This window comes from Brachyistius frenatus, unplaced genomic scaffold (assembly GCF_029030835.1).
Source record: "Brachyistius frenatus isolate BFR_SWC_R1_liver_20210118 unplaced genomic scaffold, ASM2903083v1 Contig_236, whole genome shotgun sequence".
NCBI lineage: Eukaryota > Metazoa > Chordata > Actinopteri > Embiotocidae > Brachyistius > Brachyistius frenatus.
Window position 1 is genome coordinate 356905 of NW_027210835.1, and position 17761 is coordinate 374665.

Sequence of the window (17761 nt, forward strand, 5' to 3'; positions counted from 1 at the left end):
CCGGTGTTTGTGCCTCCGTGTCGGAGCGCGTTAATTTGTTGATGTTGTGTTTAAAGTGTGTCTGACCCCGCGGAGGGATCTGGTGGAGGGATGCTCGCGTGAAGCGGTCTCTGTCATCAGACCTGAAGTCCCGGACCGGAGCGCGAGGATCCGGACTGCTGCTGCACGTGCCCCAAACCTGGACCAGGTAACTGGGACACATTTCAGTTTATGAAGATTTATTTTGAAATGCAGCATCAGACAGGAAAAATGGGTCCAAACTGCTAAAGGTTGAGTCTAAAGAGAACTAACTTCCTGTATCAACTTCCTGGATGACCCCAAGAACACGAAAAGCTCCGCTGACCAGGAGGACCACATGGAGACCTCTAGAGCCTCCTGCACAACCAACTGCACTTCATGAGGAACCACAAGAATAACTATGTGACACCAAGTACCTGGAATATCTCTAGAACCTCTTTAATCTCCCCTCAAACCTAAACTAACCGAATAACTACCTGGAGGAACCTAGAACCTAAAGAATGACCACATGAACCACCTTAAATATCTCTAGAACCTCATAATGACCCCTTAAGTCATCTAAAGAAAGGACACATGGAACCCCTTAAATGACCTCCAGAACATCATAAACCCAATAAAGGTCATTCCTCCCACTTAAACGTCATCAATATCCACCAGAACCCCTTAAAGAACTCACAGAACCTCTTAAGATCTTCTTAATAATGTACAGATGGAAAGAGCATGTACTGGTGAGGTTCTGGGTTTTCAGGAAACAGATCCTGGTTCATCCCAGATGTGACTCAGAACCGTCTGTAGAACCTGACACCGATCCAATCAGGAACCAGTCCTGGTTCCACAGCAGAACTTTATTGAACTCAGACTGATGTTTGGAACGATGTTTTTTTTATCAAACAAACATATTTACAGTTCACACGTCTGCAGCACGTTTCATTTTATTTTGAAAGTCCTGGGAGGAAGTGGAGCAGTTCAGATAAACTCCACCCCTCCATCCGTCACACAGAAGGAGCTGCTCCTGGAGCAGGAGGAGGAGGAGGAGGTGCAGTGGACGGTGAAGACCTGCCGTCTCCTCTGCTCCCTGATGCCTCCAGTGGCGGCCATGTTGTTTGCAGCCTCCTGCCTGGAGCACAGCAGCCGGTGGGTCACCAGCCGTTGCCAGGGGCGACAGAGGTACTGACGGTCGGACTCCGACGATGATGAGGATGAAGGTCCACTGTAACTCCTCCTGATGGTGTGGCAGGTGGCAAAGACAGTGATTCTGTAATCCCTGAGGAGGACCACAGATCAGAGGGTTAGTGAGGTTCTGATCCGCCATCAGCCTCCAGAACTGACCCAAGTTCTCCACAATTCTGAACCTGACGGGTCCTCAACCACCTACAGTATCTAACGAACCTCCTCTCTGTCCACTAGAACATCATCTATGATCATTAGATCCAGCTGACCCATGGAACCTACTAAATAAAAAATCTCAATGAGGCCCGTGAGAACCTCTAGAACCACCGAAAGCACCTCCAAACCCTCCACAAGAATCCCACTACCCGGAGAACTCCCAACATGGCTACAAAAATCTCCCACTGGACCTTTAAACCCTCTTGAGGACTGGCCGAGAGGATCTCTAGACCCTGAGGAACAAACCGTCCTAGTGACCACTGGAATTACCCAGAACCTCCTACTGGACCACTAGAACCTTCAACCATTAGAATCCTCAACTGGATCACCAGAACCTCCTAATGTACTCCTAGAACCCCCTATCTGAAAACTAAAACTTCCTATTGGACCACTAAAATCTCCTAAAGAACCACTGGAAGCTCCTAAAAGACCACTAGACCCACATAAAGGACCACTAGAACCTCCAAAAGTACCACTAGAGAGTTCCAATTGGACACTAGAACCTTAGAACTACCCAAAGAGTTTTCTTCCTAAAGGACAACTCAAACCTCCAAAAGAACCCACAGAACTTCCTAACAGACCACAAAGAGCACCTGAAGGGCAGCTAGAACCTTCAAACTAATCACTAGAACCTCGTAATGGACCAGTAGAACCTCCTAATGGACCAGTAGAACCTCCTAATGGACCAGTAGAACCTGTAAAAGAAACACTAGAACCTCGTAGCAGAAGAGGACTAATATAACCTCCCTATGGACAAGTAGAACCTCCTTCAGGACCAGCGGAACTCCCTAACAGAACATCCACCTGAGCAGTCGTCCAAGCAGCTCGGCACACTTGCTGAGCTTCTCCTCCTGCCTGCCGATGCTGGCCCCGCCCTCGCAGCGGTCCAGCCAATAGAAGGCGGAGATGCTGTCGAGGAGGAGGAGCGCCAGGCCCGGCCGCGATGACAAGGAGGTCTCCAGGAAGTGGAGGGTTAGGAGGAGTTGGGAGGAGGAGGAGCAGTGAACCACCAGGAGGCGAGACAGACACGAACGCAGCGCCGCCTCGTTTGGTTCAGCCAAGGACAAGCTGGTGGGCGGAGCTAGAGACAGAGACGGATAGGGTAGACAAGACATGAGACACCGGGACGTCTTTTGTCTTTCACGAAGTTTGCTGTCTTAAAAACTCGTCTGAAAGGTGATGTGTGTGTGTGTGTGTGTGTGTGTGTGTGTGTGTGTGTGTGTGTGTGTGTGTGTGTGTGTGTGTACCTGCGGTCAGTCTGCTGTCCAGGATGCTGACCAGTCGGAACATGTCCAGACTGTAGTCGGTGTCCACAAACACAACGTCCACCTCCAAACCGCTGGCTGCTTCTGGCAGCACACAGCGACACAGCAGGTGGTAGAGCAGCTCCGTCTTACCTGAGACAGACAGACACACACACACACACACACACACACACACACACACACACACACACACACACACACACACACACACACAGTTCACAGACAGGTCGGAGCCAGGTGAAGGCGGAGTATTTTCCTGACCGGTGAGCTCACCTGTCCCCTCTGTCCCGTACAGCTCCACCACCTCACCTGAGGATCACCGTTATGAACACAGTCAACCATCATGTGATCGCAGCATGTCTGACTTAATCAGGTCACATGACAACATCGATCAGCTGACAGGAAGTGTGAGGTCAGTCACCGTGATCGGGTCCTCCATCTTCAGGAAACAGACGTGGTTCGATGTTCGTCAGGCAGCGACGCCCCTCCAGACGAGCAAACAACTGCAGAGACACACAGCTCGTTACACCAAACCAGGACATAGACTGTTCCATCACATAGACTGTACCAGAACGTACTGTTCCATCACATAGACTGTACCAGGACATGAGACTGTCCCATCACATAGACTGTTCCAGGACATAGACTGTACCAGGACATGAGACTGTCCCATCACATAGACTGTTCCAGGACATAGACTGTTCCATCACAGACTGTACCAGGACATAGACTGTTCCATCACATAGACTGCTCCAGGACATAGACTGTTCCATCACAGACTGTACCAGGACGTAGACTGTCCCATCACATAGACTGTCCCATCACATAGACTGTTCCAGGACATAGACTGTTCCATCACAGACTGTACCAGGACGTAGACTGTCCCATCACATAGACTGTTCCAGGACATAGGCTGTTCCATCACATAGACCGTTCCATCACAGACTGTACCAGGACGTACTGTCCCATCACATAGACTGTTCCATCACAGACTGTACCAGGACGTAGACTGTCCCATCACATAGACTGTTCCATCACAGACTGTACCAGGACGTAGACTGTCCCATCACATAGACTGTCCCATCACATAGACTGTTCTAGGACATAGGCTGTTCCATCACATAGACCGTTCCATCACAGACTGTACCAGGACGTAGACTGTCCCATCACAAAGACTGTTCCATCACAGACTGTACCAGGACGTAGACTGTCCCATCACATAGACTGTTCCATCACAGACTGTACCAGGACGTAGACTGTCCCATCACATAGACTGTCCCATCACATAGACTGTTCCAGGACATAGGCTGTTCCATCACATAGACCGTTCCATCACAGACTGTACCAGGACGTAGACTGTCCCATCACATAGACTGTCCCATCACATAGACTGTTCCAGGACATAGGCTGTTCCATCACATAGACCGTTCCATCACAGACTGTACCAGGACGTAGACTGTCCCATCACATAGACTGTACCATCACATAGACTGTTCCATCACAGACTGTACCAGGACGTAGACTGTTCCAGGACATAGACTGTACCATCACATACACTGTACCAGGACATGAGACTGTCCCATCACATAGACTGTTCCAGGACATAGACTGTTCCATCACATAGACCGTTCCATCACAGACTGTACCAGGACGTAGACTGTACCATCATACGGACTGTACCAGTAACGGTCGCACTGAGGGTAAAACGGCAGCTTCCGGTATAGCAGCGTCACGTGACGCTTCATCAACGTGAAACTGATCGGTATTGATCGATACTAATATTTTCAGCTCCAACTGTCAAATAGGGTCACGTGCTCGCGCTCCTCTTCTTCCGAGGTGACGTAGCAGTTCGAGTTTCTCACCTGAGCGCCGCTTTCACTCATTTCAGCGTGGACTTCTGGACACCACCGCGTCTGTTTAAACTCACTTCCGGCTTCCTGTTTTAACCGGAAACAACGTTTGTACAAGTGTGCTTCTCGAACAAATAACAGAGACGCGTTTTACTGGAGTTTAAACTTTTTATGATTGAAAGAAATAAAATCAGTTCGTCAAATCTGCTGATCAACAAACAGGCTCTTCTTCTTCTTCGTGTCTTTAAAAGGCACTTCCGTCTGACAGCACCTAGGACAGAGCCTTTCACAATAAAAGTCCTTAAGTGTCGTGAACCTGAGTGAACTTCCAGAATAAAATGGTGTGTTATTAAACCCAGTAGCTCTTCCACATCATCGACAGATAAAGATTAAAAACGGATATTTACAGCAAATACAGCTGCTACTGCTAACAGTGTGAGACATCACAAACAAACATTTCAACGGTTTTCAGTGGAACATCTGATATAAAAACATTTATATGTATTTTTTTTTTTAAATAGAAAACCATAACATTTATATTATGTAATGTCGCCCCCTGCTGGTCTGACTGAGAATATCAGAAACGTGGAAAGACAGGAGGTCTCACTCCAACTGAAGCAATGTGTTTTTAAATGTACACAGGTGGATGGTACAGGACAGTCTCTGACAGTCGTCCAATCACAGCGCACCGTTCTGATGACAAGCTACAACACTGGAAACATATAAAACATGTGACCATGGACATGTGATGTAAACACACTGAGATCATGGCTCCTCACTGGAAAGCAGAGCGTGTGCAGACCTTCATAGAAAAATCACAACATTTAACTGCAACCAATCAGCCAATCAGAGGAGGCGCTGCACTCTGACAAAACAGGGCGGGATGACGGTCACATGATAACTCTGCAGGTCCACGTACACCAGGTAGGTCTGTCTGTACACACCTGTCTGTCTCTCTGTGACCACATCACCTGTAGGAGTGCCTTGGACCACATGACTTGTCTGTCTCTTTGCAGCCTCAGACCTGTCAGTCATCTCTGAAGCCCCGCCCCCCACCTCACTGTTGATAATATGTTTTGTTCTTCCTCCCGTTTGTTTGGGTTTGTTAGCTACATCCTCATTGGTTGGATTGCCCGTTCCTGGACCGTGTGATTGGTCCTCTGACTCCACAAGGTATCTGATTGGTGGGCCGACCATCTTCCTCCTCAACCTCTGAGGCTCCTCCTCTTTTTCTTTTCCATCTTTACCTCCCTCCTCCACACAGACTCGTTTCACCTCCTCCTCCTCCTCCCTGCACCTCTTCCTCTTCCTCCCTCCATCTTGGTCCGGCAGTCTCCTCCCCCTCTCTTCTTCCAACCTCCTCCTCTTCAGTGTCAGGTAGTCGACCCACCAATGGGGACTTTTGCACACATGCTTTAAGTGTGCTGACCAATGAGAAGCCTTTGTTGGCACTGGGAGGCGGAGCTTCTCGTTGTCATCCACCTCCTCTGTCCTCGTCTCTTCATCGCTAACCTTCTGTTCCTCCTGTGTGTCGTCAGCAGCTCGGGAACCTCCTGCCGCTGCCCCGTCACCGCTGCCCCGTCACCGCTGCCCGTCACCGCTGCCCCGTCACCGCTGCCCGTCACCGCTGCCCCGTCACCGCTGCCCGTCACCGCTGCCCCGTCACCGCTGCCCCGTCACCGCCGCCCGTCACCGCTGCCCCGTCACCGCCGCCCGTCACCGCCGCCCGTCACCGCTGCCCCGTCACCGCTGCCCGTCACCGCTGCCCCGTCACTGCTGCCATGACGACCGGTTGGCAGGCTGCTGGACCTTCGTCCTGCTCTGTGGACGGACAGGTGGAGCTGGAGGGCAGCCGGGCTGCTGAAGTTCAGACCACACACCTACAGACAGGTAGAGGTCACACAAAGGTCAGGTCATAGACAGGTAGGGGGGGAGGGAGGAGAGGAGGGTGAGAGGGGAGGGAGAGAGGAGGGGGAGGGGAGAGGAGGGAGAGGGGAGGGGAGGGGGGGGAGGGTGAGAGGAGGGGAGGGTGAGAGGAGAGGGGAGGGGAGGGGAGGGGAGGGTGAGAGGAGGGGAGGGTGAGAGGAGAGGGGAGGGGAGGGGAGGGGAGGGGGAGAGGAGGGTGAGAGGGGAGGAGGGTGAGAGGAGAGGGGAGGGGAGGGTGGGAGGGGGAGAGGAGAGGGGAGGGGAGGGGGAGGGGAGAGGAGGGTGAGAGGGGAGGGGGAGACAGGCTGCTTTTCTGTACAGTTTGTCTGTCCACCTGAGAGGATAGGTGACTCACCTGAGTGTCTCCAGCCCAGCTGCTGAGTCAACAGGTCCACCTGGACCCCCGTCTCCTTCGTCTCCTCCTCGGGACTCTCCCACTGGACAGCGGTGTCCCTTCTGCCCCTCCCCCCTCTGTCCCGGCCCGGGATCATGTGGACGAGCTGCGGAGGAGACGCTGACTTCAACCTGCTGCTGCCCTTATATACTTCAAACGTTCAGTCTTTTCTGACTGACAGGAAGTGACCGTTTCACTTTTCAAAATAAAAGACGCAAACATTAATTTCTGCATTTGAACTAGCGACATGTCAGAAATAATGAAAAATCATATTAATATCAGTTCTATAACGGAACAGTTTTCAACATTAAAAAAAAAAATCACATTACAGTGAATGTTCAGAAGTTTTTTTATGTCATAAAAAATTGCCATCAATCATCACATTGTTCCCTAAATAATAATTAGTGTTTGATTAAAGGCTTTTTGACAGTGAAATATTTTGATAATGAAACTTATTCAACATACAACTGAATAAGATGAAATATATCATATAAGCAATAATGGACAGCACATTTACCGGCTGTATACCGGCGGATAATTACCGGATCCAGTCTCCGTTAAGTTATTGTTAAAGTTGGTGAAGTTGGACGTACGAGGATCGCCGCCATTGTTCCCGCCATTGTTCCCGCCATTGTTCCCGCCATTGTTCCCGCCATTGTTCCCGCCATTGTTCCCGCCATTGTTCCCGCCATTGTTCCCGCCATTGTTCCCGCCATTGTTCCCGCCGGTCATCAGAGCGCGCAGACCAGTTCACCGACATGTTGAGTGACTTTAAGGTGTTAAAGTGACTTCGAGGATCTTCGAGTCTTTTCAACCGTTTTCTCTTGTTTGTGTTTTCACCGCTGCGCTGATTCTTCTTTGCTGCAGGAAGTGACGCAGATGCTGCTCTGCTGCCCCCCAGCGGCCACCGGAGACACTGCAGCTCTCCATGTTAAACAGCGGCTTCGCAGACAACACAGCGGGAAGTTACGAAGTACTTTTACTAGAGTACTGCAGTACTTTAATATTCCATTTTAATCGGTGTTGTTGACTTCATGTACTTGTACTGCTGACACTGTGACTTTGTGTACTTGTACTGCTGATACTGGTACTATGTGTACTTGTACTGCTGATACTGGTACTATGTATACTTGTACTGCTGACACTGGTACTATGTGTACTTGTACTGCTTGTACTGCTGATACTGGTACTATGTGTACTTGTACTGCTTGTACTTCTGATACTGATACTATGTGTACTTGTACTGCTGATACTGGTACTATGTGTACTTGTACTGCTGACACTGTGACTTTGTGTACTTGTACTGCTGATACTGGTACTATGTATACTTGTACTGCTTGTACTGCTGACACTGGTACTATGTGTACTTGTACTGCTTGTACTGCTGATACTGGTACTATGTGTACTTGTACTACTTGTACTGCTGATACTGATACTATGTGTACTTGTACTGCTGACACTGTGACACTGATAGTAATAATAAATCATGGCTACCTCATGTCCTTCATATATTTATTGTATGTACAGTTTATATGAACATGTTTCTTTAAGTCTTGAACACGTCATATTTTACAGTTTGTCGTCCACGCTGACGTCAGAGCTCTGAAACAGGAAGTTGAATTAATACTACGAGCTTTTCCTAGTTGTGACTCTGAGCTGCACGTGAACGAACAGGAAGAAAACAACAAAAACAAATAACAATAAAAGGTGCTCAGGTCCTAATAAATAAACAACAGAAAAGCGGAGACGAACAGAAACACGTGTTTTCCTCGGTCTGTGCACGAGGTCAACTGTCCTGACGGTGGGACCGGAGAGACACGAGGTCAACTGTCCTGACGTTGGGACCGGAGAGACACGAGGTCAAGTGTCCTGACGTTGGGACCGGAGAGACACGAGGTCAACTGTCCTGACGGTGGGACCGGAGAGACACGAGAGACACGAAGTGTCCTGACGTTGGGACCGGAGAGACACGAGGTCAACTGTCCTGACGTTGGGACCGGAGAGACACGAGGTCAAGTGTCCTGACGTTGGGACCGGAGAGACACGAGGTCAACTGTCCTGACGGTGGGACCGGAGAGACACGAGGTCAACTGTCCTGACGTTGGGACCGGAGAGACACGAGGTCAAGTGTCCTGACGGTGGGACCGGAGAGACACGAGGTCAACTGTCCTGACGTTGGGACCGGAGAGACACGAGGTCAAGTGTCCTGACGTTGGGACCGGAGAGACACGAGGTCAAGTGTCCTGACGGTGGGACCGGAGAGACACGAGGTCAACTGTCCTGACGGTGGGACCGGAGGACACGAGGTCAAGTGTCCTGACGGTGGGACCGGAGAGACACGAGGTCAACTGTCCTGACGGTGGGACCGGAGAGACACGAGGTCACGGTGGGTCCTGACGGTGGGACCGGAGGACACGAGGTCAAGTGTCCTGACGGTGGGACCGGAGAGACACGAGGTCAACTGTCCTGACGGTGGGACCGGAGGACACGAGGTCAAGAGTCCTGACGTTGGGACCGGAGAGACAAGAGGTCAACTGTCCTGACGGTGGGACCGGAGAGACACGAGGTCAACTGTCCTGACGGTGGGACCGGAGGACACGAGGTCAAGTGTCCTGACGGTGGGACCGGAGACACGACACGACGTTGGGACCGGAGAGACACGAGGTCAACTGTCCTGACGTTGGGACCGGAGAGACACGAGGTCAACTGTCCTGACGTTGGGACCGGAGAGACACGAGGTCAAGTGTCCTGACGTTGGGACCGGAGAGACACGAGGTCAACTGTCCTGACGTTGGGACCGGAGAGACACGAGGTCAAGTGTCCTGACGGTGGGACCGGAGAGACACGAGGTCAACTGTCCTGACGTTGGGACCGGAGAGACACGAGGTCAACTGTCCTGACGTTGGGACCGGAGGACACGAGGTCAACTGTCCTGACGTTGGGACCGGAGAGACACGAGGTCAACTGTCCTGGGACCGGAGAGACACGTGGGACCGGTGGGAGAGACACGAGGTCAAGTGTCCTGACGTTGGGACCGGAGGACAGTCAAGACGGTGGGACCGGAGAGACACGAGGTCAACTGTCCTGACGGTGGGACCGGAGAGACACGAGGTCAAGTGTCCTGACGGTGGGACCGGAGAGACACGAGGTCAACTGTCCTGACGGTGGGACCGGAGAGACACGAGGTCAAGTGTCCTGACGGTGGGACCGGAGGACACGAGGTCAAGTGTCCTGACGGTGGGACCGGAGAGACACGAGGTCAACTGTCCTGACGGTGGGACCGGAGAGACACGAGGTCAAGTGTCCTGACGGTGGGACCGGAGAGACACGAGGTCAACTGTCCTGACGGTGGGACCGGAGGACACGAGGTCAAGTGTCCTGACGTTGGGACCGGAGAGACACGAGGTCAACTGTCCTGACGGTGGGACCGGAGAGACACGAGGTCAACTGTCCTGACGGTGGGACCGGAGAGACACGAGGTCAACTGTCCTGACGTTGGGACCGGAGAGACACGAGGTCAACTGTCCTGACGGTGGGACCGGAGAGACACGAGGTCAACTGTCCTGACGGTGGGACCGGAGAGACACGAGGTCAACTGTCCTGACGGTGGGACCGGAGGACACGAGGTCAACTGTCCTGACGTTGGGACCGGAGAGACACGAGGTCAACTGTCCTGACGGTGGGACCGGAGAGACACGAGGTCAACTGTCCTGACGGTGGGACCGGAGAGACACGAGGTCAAGTGTCCTGACGGTGGGACCGGAGAGACACGAGGTCAAGTGTCCTGACGGTGGGACCGGAGAGACACGAGGTCAAGTGTCCTGACGTTGGGACCGGAGAGACACGAGATCAACTGTCCTGACGGTGGGACCGGAGAGACACGAGGTCAACTGTCCTGACGGTGGGACCGGAGAGACACGAGGTCAACTGTCCTGACGTTGGGACCGGAGAGACACGAGGTCAAGTGTCCTGACGTTGGGACCGGAGAGACACGAGGTCAACTGTCCTGACGGTGGGACCGGAGAGACACGAGGTCAACTGTCCTGACGGTGGGACCGGAGGACACGAGGTCAACTGTCCTGACGTTGGGACCGGAGAGACACGAGGTCAACTGTCCTGACGGTGGGACCGGAGAGACACGAGGTCAACACAAATGTCCTCGGACAACAAAACACATCAGCCTGAAGTGACAGGCTAACAAGAGCTAGCAGGCTAGCAGGAAGTCAGCTGATCACATCCTTGCGTTTCCTGTCAATCTGATTCCGGTGAACGGGGCTGTGAGGGTTTAAATAAAAAAGACTTCTACATTTTTATAATAAAACCACTGCAAACTTTGTTTTCACCGTTTTCACTGACTTTGTGCTTCACTTTCTCCTTGTGCTCCATACAGAGACTGAGCTAGCCTGCTAACAGGCTATTAGCCTACCAGGTAAAAACTACAGGACAGGAAACGAACAGGCTAATGGCTAATGGCTGGTAGCAGGCTAGCAGGCTAGCGGGCTGCCGTCAGGACATGATGCCGAACACGGGGTTGTGTCGGCAGATGCTCGGCCCAATCTCATCGTAGTCTTTCTTCGAGTGACACACCTGGAAAAACTCCGGCTGCAGACACAAACACATAGCAACAACAAACAAAGTGTAAACAATAACAAACAGTGTAAACAACCAAATAACAACAGCAAACAAACAGAAAAACATCAACCATAAACAACAACAAAAACCAGACAATAAAAACAAGCAATAACCAAACAGACAGAAGTAGCAACAAACAAACAACAAACAAAAGTGTTGTATTAAAGCAACGTCTGTTTATACAGTGTGTTTATGTTTATCATTGTGAGGACATTTATTCAGGGCAGGGCTTAAAGGACCTGCAGGTTCTGGGATGTATTTAGCTAAATATGGTCCTCACAAGAACAGAAAGAGAAGTGTGTGTGTGTGTGTGTGTGTGTGTGTGTGTGTGTGTGTGTGTGTGTGTGTGTGTGTGTGTGTGTGTGTGTGTGTGTGTGTGTGTGTGTGTGTGTGTGTGTGTGTGTGTGTGGTTACCGTGGACGCCAACATGGAGCCTCCAAACCAGACGGCGTAGCGCTGCATGTGATGTGTGACCACCTGAACCTCCATCGGCTTCGGCTGCAAAACAAACACAGAAAGACGTCTGCATAAGGTATCAGTCAGGTGACCTCTGACCTCACTTTTACATTACATTATTACGTTACATTTCATTTATCTGACTCTTTTATCCAAAGCGACTTACAATAAGTTCATTTCAACCATGAGGGTTCAAAACCAGAACAACAAGAATCAAGAAAATATAATTTCTTCCAGAAAGCCAAACTACAAAGTTCTATCAGTAAGTTCTATTTTAAGATACTAAAGTTCTGCTGTTCAAAGTGAAGGAGGAAGAGGAGGAGGAGGAGGAAGAGGTGTGTTTTTAGTTTGTGGTGGAAGATGTTCAGAGTTTCTGCTGTCCTGATGTCGGTGGGGAACTCATTCTACCATTTAGGAGCCAGGACAGCAAACAGACGTGATTTAGTAGAGTGTTTAACTCAGTGAGGAGCAACAAGCTGATTGGTAGATTTTACCAACCAAACAAATCGTCTGTTCAACGACGTATCATAAAATTATGAACACGTCTTTGGTTAAAGCTGAAATCATTTTAAAGGTCTTCACAGAACTTTGAGTTTTGGATTCTGTCTCGTTTTGTCCACCAGGTGGCAGCAGAACAACCTGTAGCCATCTGACCAACATCCTCCAATCAGAGAGCAGCAAATCCTTCAGTCTGATTATTTGACCTCACCGGGTTTAATGTTCATGTGATTTGTTGCTCTGACCTTGATGCGACCTCCGCTCAGCTCCTCGCTCAGCTTCAGCCGGGCGTCCACCGCTCTCTTCACGTCTCTCTGCAGCCGCCGGCCGAAGTCCCGGAACATGGTGGATCCTCCGGAGAGCACGATGTTCTGACACAAACACACACACAGCTTCACTGGGAGAACCCCTGAACACCAGAACCGGGTCAGAACCCCAGAGCAGGTCTCTGAAGGAATGAGACATCCGACACCACAACATATCTGAGTCACCTTGTAGAGCGGTCGCCTTACGTCGATTGGACAGCTCTGGATGACCTCATCAACGACATCAGAGATGGGCTGCATGAAGTCCGGGTTCGCAAACTGGAAAACACCGTTACTGGTTACTGGTTCAGGTTCTGGATATATCAGAGGAACCAAAATGAGTAGCTGAAAGAGGCCACAGCACGACATTACCTCGGGGTGGAAGAAGATCTCCGGGCCCAGGAAGCGCTCGTAGCCGACGTCGATGTGGAACGAACTCCGACTCACCGCGTTCACGCCGCGGTGCTGTTTGACCCACTTCACCGGGTCAGAGTCGTACTTACAGAACTCCTTCACGATGTCCGGACAGATGTAGCAGTACCGCTCCTACACACACACACAGGTACACACACAGGTACACACACACACACACACACACACACACACACACACACACACACACACACACACACACACACACACACACACACACACACACAGGTATGTATACACACACACACACACACACAAAGATACACGCAGGTACACCCACACATAGACACACACAAACACACACAGAGGAGGTGATGTAGAGGAGGAGGTGATGAGGAGGTGATGAGGAGGAGGAGGACCTGGTACCTTGACAGCCTTGGCGGTCTCCAGCGACTGCTCCGGAGGAATCCCCACCTCTCGATCTCTGAGCAGCTGTTGGATGAAGAAGGTGATGTCCCGCCCTGCGATGGGGATGTGTTTGATACAGCTGCCAATCACGTATCCCTCCGCCTGTGACGGACAGCCACAGGGACCAATCAGTGAGCAGAGAGCCTCCCCTCCCCTGCCAGCATGTTAAAGGTGTGTGTGTCTCACCACAGGGATAGCGTGTGTGACTCCGTCTCCACTGTCAATCACGATGCCGGTCAGAGTCCTCTGTCCCACCTGACGGGACGTCCAGGACGCCGCCAGTGCCAGAACCGCCTGGTGGAGGACACATCACTTCAGAGGGTCCACAGGCCTCCTCTAGGACCACCTGTCTGTGTCTCACCTGTCTGTATCCCACCTGTCTGTCTTTCACCTGTCTGTCTCACCTGTCTGTGTCTCACCTGTACAGCGATGTAGAGTCCAGGTATGTTGAAGGTCTCGAACATGATCTCAGCCAGGTACTCCCTGTTCTCTGGAGTGTTGAGAGGAGGTTCTGTCTGCGCACACACACACACACACACACACACACACACACACACACACACACACACACACACACACACACACACACACACACACACACACACACACACACACACACACACACACACACACACACACACACACACACATCAAGGATCTATAGAACCTCGTTAAGGACCTCTAGAACCTCATGAAGGACCTCTAAAACCTCATCAAGGACCTCTAGAATATCATTAAGTACCTCTAGAACCTTATGAAAGACCACTAGAATCTCATTAAGGACCTGTAGAACCTCATCAAGGACTTGTAGAACCTCGTTAAGGACCTCTAGAACCTCATGAAGGACCTCTAGAACCTCATCAAGGACCTATAGAACCTCATGGAGGACCTGTAGAACCTCATGAAGGACCTCTAGAATCTCGTTAAGGACCTCTAGAATCTCGTTAAGGACCTCTAGAACCTCATGAAGGACCACTAGAATCTCGTTAAGGACCTCTAGAACCTCATCAGTCTGGATGTTAAAGTCACCCAGAAGGACAAGTGGAGGACCATTTTCTGGGACGTTTGACAGGAGGACGTCTAATTCGTCCAATAAATCTCCCAAAAGACCTGGAGGACGGTAGAGGACAACAATGTTTAATTGTACCGGATGATTAGCTGTCACAGCATGAAACTCAAGAGACAGTGAGGTAGGAAGTGGAAGTGGGTAAAGAGAAAACCTCCATTTAGGGAGATGAGTAGACCTGTACCCCCCCCCCCCACAACCTCATTAAGGACCTCTAGAATCTAATCAAGGACCTCTAGAACCTCATCAAGGACCTCTAGAACCTCATCAAGGACCTCTAGAATCTCATGAAGGACCTCTAGAATCTCGTTAAGGACCTCTAGAACCTCATTAGGACCTCTAGAACCTCATGAAGGACCTCTAGAACTTCGGTATGAATCAGTGTGTGTTTTGTACCATGAGGAAGCTGTGGTCTTCAGGTTCTGCTCGCAGGTATTTGAAGATGATCTGCTCCATGAACTTCTCCATCAAATCCCAGTCCTCCACCATCCCGTGACGGATTGGCCACTGGACACGGAACCACACGGAACCACACAGAACCACAGGACAGAGAAGAACAGGAACCAGAGGAATGTTTGCTCAGTGGAACCAAAACTAATTTAATCTGTATCCTAACATAATTTTATTTAACCTGGACAAACCCTCCTCCCTCCCCCTACCTTGGTAGCATAGTTAGGTTTATCGACAGCTTCGTCTCCGATGTAGAAGTCGAGGTCATCGACTCCTCGTACGAGCCTCTTCTGAGCCTGCTCTCCCACGCTGGCGGACTCCCTGATGGCGATGCCTGGTGACACGTCAGAAACACCAACATGTATGACCCATGATCACTCGGACACATCTGACACTCTCCCCCTTGCTTTATGGAAGGGAGTGTGAGGTCAAAGGTCACAAAGGCTATTGTTGTTGTTGATGTTGTTGTCTGTGTGTTGTTGTTGTGTCTGATGTTGTGTTTGTTGTGTTTGATGTTGTTGTTGTGTTCTATGTTGTTTTTGATGTTGTTGTGTTTGCTGTTGTGTCTGATGTGTTTGTTGTTGTTGTATTTGATGTTGTTGTGTTCTATGTTGTTTTTGATGTTGTTGTGTTTGATGTTGTGTTTGTTGTTGTGTCTGATGTTGTGTTTGTTGTTGTATTTGATGTTGTGTTTGATGTTGTTGTGTTTGATGTTTGTTTGATGTTGTGGTGTTTGTTGTTGATATTCTTGTTGTGTTTGATGTTGTATTTGATGTTGTTGTGTTTTTTTGTTGATGTTGTTGTTGTGTTTAATGCTGTTGTACTTGATGTTGTGTTTGTTGTTGTTTTATGTTGTGTTTGATGTTGTTGTACTTTATGTTGTGTTTGTTGTTATTGTTCTTGTGTTTGTTCTTGTGTTTGATGTTGTGTTTGATGTTGTTGTACTTCATGTTGTGTTTGTTGTTGTGTTTGATTTTGTGTTTGTTGTTGTGTTTGATTTTGTGTTTGTTGTTGTGTTTGATGTTGTGTTTGATGTTGTACTTTATGTTGTTTGATGTTGTATTTTATGTTGTGTTTGATGTTGTGTTTGATGTTTTTGTACTTAATGTTGTGTTTGTTGTTGTGTTTGATGTTGTATTTTATGTTGTGTTTGTTGTTGATGTTCTTGTTGTCTTTGTTGTTGTTGTGTTTGATGTTGTTGTGTGTGTTGTTGTTGTTGTTGTTGTGTGCGATGCTTACAGGATGGAATGATGAACTGTGGCTCCGTGTTCCCAGCGTATCCAATCTTTGTGTACCTGCAAGGGGACAGAACTCTGTGAGATGTCTTGAGGTCTGGACTCTGGAGGTTCGTCGCCATGGTAACCGATGCTGCAGAACCAACCTGCTTTAGTTCAACATAACAGATGGAAACATCCAAACCAGAGTCCTGAACCTAATCAAGATCACAACTTGGGTTTTGTTCTGTGGTTTGTCCCGAGGAGATCACTGATGGTGTGTGTGTGTGTGTGTGTGTGTGTGTGTGTGTGTGTGTGTGTGTGTGTGTGTGTGTGTGTGTGTGTGTGTGTGTGTGTGTGTGTGCAGCAGCTGCTCTACTTCCTGCAGCTGTTGTCCTACATTCACACATTCAGACCAGAATAGATCCAGAACCCTCCCTCAGGACTGAGCAGGTCCTGCCCCCCCCCCCCCCCCACACACACACACACACACACAGTCAGATCAATAATTCTGTGATCTGTTGATGTTCCTGAATCTGTGAACTGTTCCTTTAAAATGACCAAAACAACACACACGCTGTGACGTCATGTGTTTGTAACCAGCATCATGTATGTAGGGTGCAGGCTATGTGTGTGTGTGTGTGTCCTCACCCGGTCCCGCAGTCTATCACGCAGGGGGGCAGCTGCTGCAGGGACATGTTGCGGTGCTGCTCGGTCCGGCCCACAGAGCGGTCGGTGTTCAGTGGCGGGGAGCGGGTCGGTGCGTGTGTGTCCGCGGTGTGTATGTGCGTGCGTGTGTGTGTGTGTGTGTTTGTGTGTGTATGTTTCTCTCTCTCTCTGACAGACCAGTTCCGGGTCGGAGGGAAAGATGGAGAAAATAGAAACACATGTGACGGCAACCGGAGTGTTCAGGATGCGTTCAAGTGACGTCAGCTGCACCGTAAACACCGGCGTCTGAAAACACAGCTCCGTTCTGCCTACAGGCGGCGCCACAACAACATGTGACGAAAGGACAACATGCACACCGCTGACGTCATAAAACAACAACAACAATATAAACAACAACAGTAAGAGGCGGGCTCTGATTGGTCGATTTAAACATGTCAACAACAGAAGTGCTGCAGAAATAAAGTTTGTTGAAGAGCAGCTCATCATGTGACCGCAGAGGAAGTCCAGCAGGTGGCGCCAAAACACACAACAACACAGCTGCTTTTAAAGTTCAGCATGTTACCATGGAAACAAACTGTCACTTCCTGACGAACAACCAGTCAATAATACTACTGATACTGTTACTGCTGGCAGTAGTAATACTACACCTAACAGTACTGCAGTACTGGTATTACTTTAAAGGATGCAGTAACTGCTGGGTTCTACAGCAGTATACTACGAATACTTCATTATACTTATCACAAGTACTATACTACTACTAACAGTATGAACCACAATACCTCTACTACTGCT

The 17761-nt window shown here is 49.8% G+C and overlaps 2 protein-coding genes and 2 long non-coding RNA genes across 7 annotated transcripts; 2 read left to right on the forward strand and 2 right to left on the reverse strand.

The window, feature by feature from the left end:
• Positions 1–93: 93 nt before the first annotated feature.
• On the reverse strand, positions 94–4989 carry xrcc2 (X-ray repair complementing defective repair in Chinese hamster cells 2). 4 transcript variants are annotated; one of them, XM_069720232.1, is made up of 6 exons: positions 4532–4989; positions 3091–3172; positions 2943–2978; positions 2652–2801; positions 2209–2485; positions 94–1282 (listed from the first exon to the last, which is right to left on the reverse strand). In XM_069720232.1, exons 1-6 carry the CDS (start codon positions 4550–4552, stop codon positions 985–987), a joined length of 864 nt encoding a protein of 287 aa, XP_069576333.1. In that variant the 5' UTR covers positions 4553–4989; the 3' UTR covers positions 94–984. The 4 variants fall into 4 exon arrangements, with proteins under 4 accessions (XP_069576333.1, XP_069576332.1, XP_069576330.1 ...); XM_069720231.1 differs by lacking the exon at positions 4532–4989 and adding an exon at positions 3663–3773 and having other exon boundaries at positions 3091–3333; XM_069720229.1 differs by lacking the exon at positions 4532–4989 and adding an exon at positions 3384–3606 and having other exon boundaries at positions 3091–3281.
• A 4063-nt stretch (positions 4990–9052) lies between these two features.
• On the forward strand, positions 9053–9321 carry LOC138633785 (uncharacterized). Its single transcript, XR_011311910.1, has 3 exons — positions 9053–9109; positions 9146–9219; positions 9259–9321. It is a non-coding gene; the product is annotated as an uncharacterized lncRNA (long non-coding RNA).
• A 622-nt stretch (positions 9322–9943) lies between these two features.
• LOC138633789 (uncharacterized) lies at positions 9944–10177 on the forward strand. The gene is made up of 2 exons (XR_011311913.1): positions 9944–9987; positions 10061–10177. It is a non-coding gene; the product is annotated as an uncharacterized lncRNA (long non-coding RNA).
• A 729-nt stretch (positions 10178–10906) lies between these two features.
• On the reverse strand, positions 10907–17320 carry actr3b (actin related protein 3B). The gene is made up of 12 exons (XM_069720223.1): positions 16952–17320; positions 16326–16381; positions 15296–15420; positions 15033–15143; positions 13990–14085; positions 13757–13864; positions 13529–13672; positions 13103–13276; positions 12917–13009; positions 12671–12796; positions 11886–11969; positions 10907–11441 (listed from the first exon to the last, which is right to left on the reverse strand). Exons 1-12 carry the CDS (start codon positions 16996–16998, stop codon positions 11346–11348), a joined length of 1260 nt encoding a protein of 419 aa, XP_069576324.1. The 5' UTR covers positions 16999–17320; the 3' UTR covers positions 10907–11345.
• Between the last annotated feature and the right edge of the window lie 441 nt (positions 17321–17761).

Coding starts and splice junctions, on each gene's coding strand:
- xrcc2 (XM_069720229.1), bottom strand. CDS start 3,442: ATGGAACAGTCTATGTCCTGGAGCAGTCTATGTGATGGAACAGTCTAT. Junction 2,486..2,651: donor GGACAGCAGACTGACCGCAG/GTACACACACAC, acceptor CTCTGTCTCTAG/CTCCGCCCACCAGCTTGTCC. Junction 1,283..2,208: donor CTGCTTGGACGACTGCTCAG/GTGGATGTTCTG, acceptor GGTCCTCCTCAG/GGATTACAGAATCACTGTCT.
- actr3b (XM_069720223.1), bottom strand. CDS start 16,998: ATGTCCCTGCAGCAGCTGCCCCCCTGCGTGATAGACTGCGGGACCGG. Junction 13,865..13,989: donor GACTCTACATCGCTGTACAG/GTGAGACACAGA, acceptor GTCCTCCACCAG/GCGGTTCTGGCACTGGCGGC. Junction 13,673..13,756: donor TCACACACGCTATCCCTGTG/GTGAGACACACA, acceptor TGTCCGTCACAG/GCGGAGGGATACGTGATTGG.